The sequence below is a fragment of the Daphnia carinata genome, chromosome 7 (genome assembly GCF_022539665.2).
Source record: "Daphnia carinata strain CSIRO-1 chromosome 7, CSIRO_AGI_Dcar_HiC_V3, whole genome shotgun sequence".
NCBI lineage: Eukaryota > Metazoa > Arthropoda > Branchiopoda > Diplostraca > Daphniidae > Daphnia > Daphnia carinata.
Genome location: NC_081337.1, coordinates 8,050,318 through 8,058,389, shown reverse-complemented (window position 1 = coordinate 8,058,389; position 8,072 = coordinate 8,050,318). Strand labels below are relative to the sequence as shown.

The 8,072-nt window shown below is 44.6% G+C and overlaps 1 protein-coding gene across 1 annotated transcript; it reads left to right on the top strand.

The window, feature by feature from the left end:
- Nucleotides 1-5,355: 5,355 nt before the first annotated feature.
- On the top strand, nucleotides 5,356-7,627 carry LOC130686763 (glutamate receptor ionotropic, delta-2-like; the record flags this gene model as incomplete). Its single annotated transcript, XM_057509928.2, has 11 exons — nucleotides 5,356-5,458; nucleotides 5,708-5,883; nucleotides 5,960-6,078; nucleotides 6,153-6,306; nucleotides 6,376-6,482; nucleotides 6,560-6,650; nucleotides 6,706-6,864; nucleotides 6,925-7,072; nucleotides 7,140-7,357; nucleotides 7,452-7,485; nucleotides 7,554-7,627. Coding segments are annotated over exons 1-11 (1,383 nt in total), but the record flags the coding sequence as incomplete, so codon positions are not given.
- Nucleotides 7,628-8,072: the final 445 nt, after the last annotated feature.

Below are 8,072 nucleotides of genomic sequence, written 5' to 3'. Positions count from 1 at the left end.
GATAACATCGTACGCGTAACCAGCGTAAATGGATGAGGGCAGGAAAGACACCACATCCTTTCGGAAACTAAATTTTTAGCATTTTTGAAGCCATTGTATACCTTGTCTATTGGGTGTTTTTGGCTGGAAAACAGTCGAAGTCGCCGCCTAAGGGATTTCAGTTGCTCGTTTTGCAATGTTGCGGATAATCATAATATTTCTAGGTGTCATTTTCGCTCTAAGTTCTTTGGTATACGTATGTTTTGGAGCCTGTGATATGTGTTGGGTAACAAAGTGTTTTGCGTAGTGTCAAGGCAGCTGAACAGCATCTAGGTACCGCCACTCATGGTGCCATAAAGATGCGATAGAGGCGCTGCTAGATCATAAGAATCATCAATTAATTTAAAAACGTAATTGTTAAACTACATATAATTACAATGAAATACATGCGAAAAATAGTTTGAAATCCGAAGTCGCGTGAAAAATTTCTTAAATATCTTAAATAATGATTCTGGACCAAAAAAGCTGGTACCAAGGACCAAACTTTTAGCAATTCTCTGCGAGCCGTGCATATGAGCCGAGCATGGGCATTTTAAATTCTATTCTAAGGCCCCCTGATTTGCAACAATGTCGTACGAATACTTACACACGCCTTCGAATTCCGATTACTGTTGTCATCAGGTTCATGATGAATTTTTCCCTGATAGTATTCTCGACCAATTTTGCTGCAATGAAACTTGTAGCTACTGCCACCCGCACTACCCGACGACGAGGCATGAAAATCCCCAGTGCTACTGTCACTCGCATTACCCGTCGATGACCTATGGAGACCCCCAGTCCGACCGTAAAGCGGCTCCACCAACTTCTCACCAGCGACCAGCCGACCAGTATTCCCGGCCAGCCGACCAGTATTCCTGGCCAGCACACCAGTATTCCCGGCCAGCACACCAGTATTCCCGGCCAGCCGACCAGTATTCCCGGCCAGCACACCAGTATTCCCGGCCAGCACACCAGTATTCCCGGCCAGCCGACCAGTATTCCCGGCCAGCACACCAGTATTCCCGGCCAGCCGACCAGTATTCCCGGCCAGCACACCAGTATTCCCGGCCAGCACACCAGTATTCCCGACCAGCCACCGCGCCAGCGGCCCGACCAGTATTCCCGGCGCCAGCGGCCCGACCAGTACTCCCGGCGCCAGCGGCCCGACCAGTACTCCCGGCGCCAGCGGCCCGACCAGTACTCCCGGCGCCAGCGGCCCGACCAGTACTCCCGGCGCCAGCGGCCCGACCAGTACTCCCGGCGCCAGCGGCCCGACCAGTACTCCCGGCGCCAGCGGCCCGACCAGTACTCCCGGCGCCAGCGGCCCGACCAGCGGCCCGACCAGCCGCCGCGCCAGCGGCCCGACCAGCCGCCGCGCCAGCGGCCCGACCAGCCGCCGCGCCAGCGGCCCGACCAGCCGCCGCGCCAGCGGCCCGACCAGCCGCCGCGCCAGCGGCCCGACCAGCCGCCGCGCCAGCGGCCCGACCAGCCGCCGCGCCAGCGGCCCGACCAGCCGCCGCGCCAGCGGCCCGACCAGCCGCCGCGCCAGCGGCCCGACCAGCCGCCGCGCCAGCGGCCCGACCAGCCGCCGCGCCAGCGGCCCGACCAGCCGCCGCGCCAGCGGCCCGACCAGCCGCCGCGCCAGCGGCCCGACCAGCCGCCGCGCCAGCGGCCCGACCAGCCGCCGCGCCAGCGGCCCGACCAGCCGCCGCGCCAGCGGCCCGACCAGCCGCCGCGCCAGCGGCCCGACCAGCCGCCGCGCCAGCGGCCCGACCAGCCGCCGCGCCAGCGGCCCGACCAGCCGCCGCGCCAGCGGCCCGACCAGCCGCCGCGCCAGCGGCCCGACCAGCCGCCGCGCCAGCGGCCCGACCAGCCGCCGCGCCAGCGGCCCGACCAGCCGCCGCGCCAGCCGCCGCGCCAGCGGCCCCACCAGCCGCCGCGCCAGCGGCCCCACCAGCCGCCGCGCCAGCGGCCCCACCAGCCGCCGCGCCAAAAACCAGCCAAACGGAAACATCAGAAAAGGAAACGGAGACAAAAAGACCGCCAAATGCCTTGGAAGTTGATACTCCAGTCGGAAGCTTTAAAGCTAGCGGACGTACATGTAAAGACATAATGCGCACTATCGGTTGCATAGTACTGATGATGATTCTGACCTTTTTTTGTATCTGGGGAATAATGCTTTTGGCACACGTGTACCAATTTGGTTTTTGTGTTGACACAACTTCCGGAGGCATTTCTGCAGTCACATGCGGATATTTTTTCGGGAACACCGTTAAATCGTAAAATCAGTTACACTGTATCCAGACTTGCCGTGCGATCAATTTTTTGAGTTTGATCGTACTCAAACTTATCTTCGCGATTAATTTCCTGCGCCATCTATCGGTCAATAAAATAAACATGATTAAAATTGGTACAGATATTTGTTCTTTGAGCTTTAATTTAAGATTTAAGCCGTTTTCTTTTGTTAATTTTCTTATTTTTACTGATATCGAACAAGCCAAAAGCATTAATTCGACACACCAATAATTGATTAACTCTTACAACCATTTATTGATTTTAGTCATTTTACCAATTATTTAGCATTTCGTTGTTAATTTAAAAAAAAAGTAACATTTCAAAATGTTTGTCAGTAAGTTGATATCTCTTCGCGGTAAAAATTAGTCTAGCTTGACTAAAAAGTCTCTCAACTGCGGCGGAAGAGGGCAAAGTCACGTTATATCGTCTAAAAAAATTACATTAGTGATGAATTACGTATAATGACAATACACATAGAATGTCGGCACGGCACTTACTTATACATCTTCATGATGTTTGGATAATTTGGTAGGTCATCTAGATTTCCACACATCTTAAGGAATGTCTCTACTTCATCAATTACCTTTGACTTTTCATTTCGTTTAGTAATTGAGGCAAAAAAAAATCCTTCGCCGTCTCTGTTTTTTTTCCGGACTGGGATCTGATATTGAAGAGGAGGTCCCGTCACTTGAATCATCCGAACTATAAAGAACGAACAAATGTAATGAAATAAAATTTGCGTCAGAATTATTACTCTTTAACTGTACATTATAATTTACGATTTGAACTCGTTGTTTAGTCCCTGAAACCGGACAAATTCTCCTCTGAGCAAAGTTTTTGCGCGACGAACATCGTCTTCATTATCCAACCATGAGAGCTTAAAAAACGGGTTGGTAATCGTAGCCAAACGTAGCTCATTCTCTGAGAACATGTGTTCAAATCTAGAATTATTGCAAAAATATCTTATTAATCTATTCAACTATTTTTAACTCGGAATTGAGAAAAAAAACAAAAAATATTACCTCTCATAGATAGCGTCAAGCAGTCCAGTGATTAGTGATTGACATTTAATAATCGACGAATTGTCTTGTAGCAAAGCCAGTTTTTTTTTTAAACAGAAATTGTTGGAAGTAGGAACCCCAAGCCGATATTCTTCTCGCCTTGCAACACGTCTAACGCATCAGTGATATATCGCATTATCTTCGTGTATTCCTTCAGGAACTGCTCCTCGTTAGGCGTGAAAGGAGTTAAACGAGCGCTTCAAAAAGTTTTCTCATTGCTCGACTCTTCGTTCTCAATAATCGGACAATGCAGCGTATAGCGTAATACTCTGAATTCCATCTTGTTTCGTTTTTTTGAATGAAAAATTGTCCAATTAGTTCTATTATGAGGTCCGAATTCAGGGAACTTGATGTTTGTTTATTCAGCAACAGTTGAATGTTTACAAGCGTCGAATTTCTCAATTCTTGAAATGTGTGATCTTGAATCTTTGATATATCAGCCTTCGCTATCAAACTCAGCAGATGACAGGCACATTTTCGGTGCATAGGTAGAGTGGGATTCACATTGTTAGCGAAATAGTCTTGTGTGATTCTATCGTCAATAATTTCACCAATTTCGAAATATAACATGTCTTCTTCGTCAGATTGTTCAAAGTCATCATCATCATAATTGGGCACATCAGATGCAAATGCAGATGCAGATGCACTCTCCCGAAACGCCTTTAAAAAATTTGAACCGTTGTCAGTTGTTGCTCCTCGCAGCTTGTCAACAACTTCATATTCCTTGTGGAGATCTTCAATCATTTTTGTCAGCACGTCATACGTATGGCGCCCTTTGATCCGTCGTATGGCAAGACAGGCACTTCTTCGTTTTAAGGATTCAACGTCAAACCAATGAATCGTCTCACCGAGATACGATTTCCTTCTACTAGTCCATGCGTCTATAGTCGTTGCTGCATCTGTAGATTTGCTAAGAGCATCAATCAGCTGTAACCTTCTTTCATTGTATATAGTCTCCAGTCTGTTTGTAAAAAACGTTCGTCCGTGTAAAACTAGAGTCGGGGCCATACTATTAACTAGTTGTTTGAAACCAGGTTTCTCGACGGTATTTATTGGTAAGACGTCAACAACGAGGAAATTCTAAAAAGAAATATCAACATTTATGAAAGAAATACATTAAATAGTCTAAATGAAATGAATTAATTACCAACACCCAACTATCAAGATCTTCTTGTGTAATTATGGCACGTCTATTTACTGAAATAGGTGTGTTGTTGAGGCTTGTTGGATTATCCAGATGTTTTACAGCATCTTCCCAAAGTTTAAGATGTCCAAGCTCCTTATTGGGATCATGATTCTAGATGGGTATTATTAGTAGCTCCAATTAATTTCGTTGACTGTATTGGTGTTTAGGATGCTCAACGTAAGGTTGGTTGTCTATGTCCTTAAACCTCAATTGAATTTCGTTTAAAACTAATTTCATTGCCATTCCTGTATTATTTGCAAAGGCCTTTATAAAGGCCGCTCAGGTGCAGGAATTAGCAGGTGTAGTTACAAAAGCTAGTCCCACAATCGACCGCCTTCGTCTTGCAGAGCATGTCAACAATGGGTTCAATTGAGGTGTATGATAAATGGCCCTATACTGCTGAACCGAAGGCTTCGACGTATGCTTATATTCCTCTATAAAGGCAAAGACGTTTGTTGCGAAACCCTCATTAGACAGAGGGATTCGTTGCCAAACGAATAGGTTCAGTTTCTTCAGACCTTTGCCTCTGAATTAAGTATCAGCGAAGAGCTGTAAGAAAATGCTGTCGTCGTGGAAAATCATTGTAAAGATTTTGATTACCGTGCATCGCGCTATGGGAATTTTTTGTTTTAGATTCGGTATGTGTTACCTGTTAGAAGATCTTTTGTGTTCTCTTTTTTTATTGTCTTTTGTATGGTCTCTTTCCGGTGCTCTACCTGATGGGCTGTACTTGAAGCTCTGATTTATGATGAGGGATTAGACCGACATCAGCCAAGTAGCAACGTAGAATCATGGATGAGTGCTGCTGTTGGCGATGCTAACCGTGTTTGCCGTCCAGCATTAGCTAGCTACAAAACATTCCAGATCTCGAATGATTCGCAGTTGCCCGGAATATTAGGTAAGATGTCTTCGGATATAGCCGCACCTGCTTGTTTTGTCTGTACGTAGTGCAAGACTATTCACATCCGCTTTATTGATTGCCTTTTGAATTAGTTAAGGGAATCGTGAACAATTTCGTATACGCTGTTAGATTTTCTTTCATAAGGGACTTCTGACAATGAAACATGTTCTGTAACCTATGTGATATTGAAGGGTACCTAATACGTCATGAATAAGTAATTTTATTCCTCCTTTTCTCCCACACCAGATCAAGTACAGTCATTGGACGGCATGGTGGTATCTGTCATCGAATGTCGAATTGCTGATATTATCGAAGCAGTTTTGTTTTCTTTTATGCTACCATTTCTTCGGCTGGACTTTTCGCCGTGCCCTGCAGTAACTAATGAATGGGAAACTGAAGGTTTAGAATTTTATCAGCTGAATGTAAATCTTCCCCTTCATACTTACTCACTTCAATTTTCTACCATGTATATTTTTTTATAACTATACTATTTTAAAGGACTTTAACAGGGATACCTGTGGCACTCTTAGTATCACCCGGTGGTTGGAACAAAATATGTGTTTCCCGTTCATGGACAACAACACAAGACTTTTCCTCATGGACAATGTAACGTCTAGGTAAAAAATTAAATAAGTATTTTAATACCAGATAGGTGATCAGTATATGTTTCTTGTGTGGATAACGGTAGCAGTGCAAGTAGAGAACTGCAAGAATGTGCTGGTTTAGATGATCTCCAATGGAGTAACGTCTCCTATCCAGTGACGTTCAATTCCCCAGATCTACCTGACAACGTGAAATGGCACCGTTTATTGAATGGGAAGCATTTACGATTAACGTCACTTGAGGTAAAACCAATGCCTTTTCATCATCGAATCCTTAATAGTAAAACCTCGTTTGGTTTTCGGCAAGTTCAGCGACCACCTTTTGTGATTTTTGAGCGCGACTCGTATGGATCTGTCATCGCGTACAAAGGATATTGCTACGAAATCATTAACGCGTTGCAAGAAGCATACAACTTTACGTACGTTTAAGAGACTAGTAGCACTGCCAACTGTTTCTTCATTGATGTTATTTAGAAATTTTAAATTATTCTCGTAGATACGAAGTCGTCTTTCCTGTTGACAAAAGCTATGGAAAAATAATGCCAAATGAAAGTTGGGATGGAATGATTGGATTGATTCTTGAGCAAGTAAAGGTCATCCTATCCTGTTCTATTTCATGCGTCCAATTCTTAATTTTTGTAGGATGCCGACATTGGTTTGGGCCCGTTTTCTGTTACTTATTCTCGATATGAAGTTGTCGACTTCTCCGTAGGGTTTCACGAAGAAACGGCCACTATATTGATCCCGCCACCCGGTGAGGAAAATCGCTTGCTAGTTTGTGTGAAGCCATTTGTTTGGGAGGTAAGAAAGTCTTCAGAAATCACATTTAAAATTAGCACTAATAGAAGGCTCACTTAACAGGTTTGGCTTCTATTGAGTGTTTTTGTGGTAATCCTGCCCGCCATTGTCTGGGCGCATTTTAAGTGTTTACAATTCCCTCATGGGGAAAAAACATGCCCAGGCTTAGCGAAACAATACGTCTTCGTACTTGGAGTACTGATCGGCCAATGTATTTATTTTTAATTACAGGCAAAGAGCAGATCTCATTATTTTTTCTGTAAAATTTCTCGCTTTAGCCGGGCAAAAATTCGCGTCGTTTGGGTTTTCACCTCGTTTGCTAGGAGCCGTTTGGTGTTTAATCGCTGTCGTGTTTGCAAGTGCATATGTTGGAGTTCTTGTTTCATTTTTGCGTTTTCCAATATTAACGCCTATTATCAATAAGCTTGAGGAATTGCCGGTTTCCCACCTGAAATGGATTATTCCACGAGGAACAGCTCTCGAATCACTTTTCTCGGTAAGTGGGTAGAGCCAAATGAAGTGCTCATAACCTGTCGTTATTTTTCATGTCTAAAAAATAATTAAGAATGTTAATGCCAATCTTTTAATAGGAGGCGACAACGGGAGTTTACAAGACTATTGGGGGTAAAAAAAAAAAAAACATTTCTTTTATCCTGATGTATTTGTGTGATAAAGTAGATTTGAATGGACAGATGGATTGTTAGATACTCGGGGCAGCCTTATAGATTCCGGCCTGGATGGAATTCATCAAGTTACTCAAGGCAGCCATGCGTATATTGATGCAAGTTCATCTTATTTTGTACCCCTAATATGCTTTGTTATTTTAACTGCGTACGTCTATTTATTCAATCCAACAGGAAAAATCTTATCTCACTTCTTTCATTGCTGAAGATTACGAGCGCTCGGGCATGTGTCGTCTCAGTTTTGCCTATGAAGAATTCTTCAAAGTCAATTTAGCATTCCCGTTACCAAAAAAAAGCTCCCTCAAACCTTTGCTGGATAAAAAGTAATAGTTTAATTCAAAAATGCTTTTGTGGTAACTAAGATTTATTTTCTAGGATTATGCAGATGATGGAAGCGGGTCTTGGAAACTATTGGAAGAAAATTTATTGGCCGTCTTCTGGTGGTAAATGCGGTCGGATCATACAACCCATTGGCGGACCCAAAGGTCTTGGCCTTTCAGATTTACAAGGTGCTTTCCTTATTTTAGC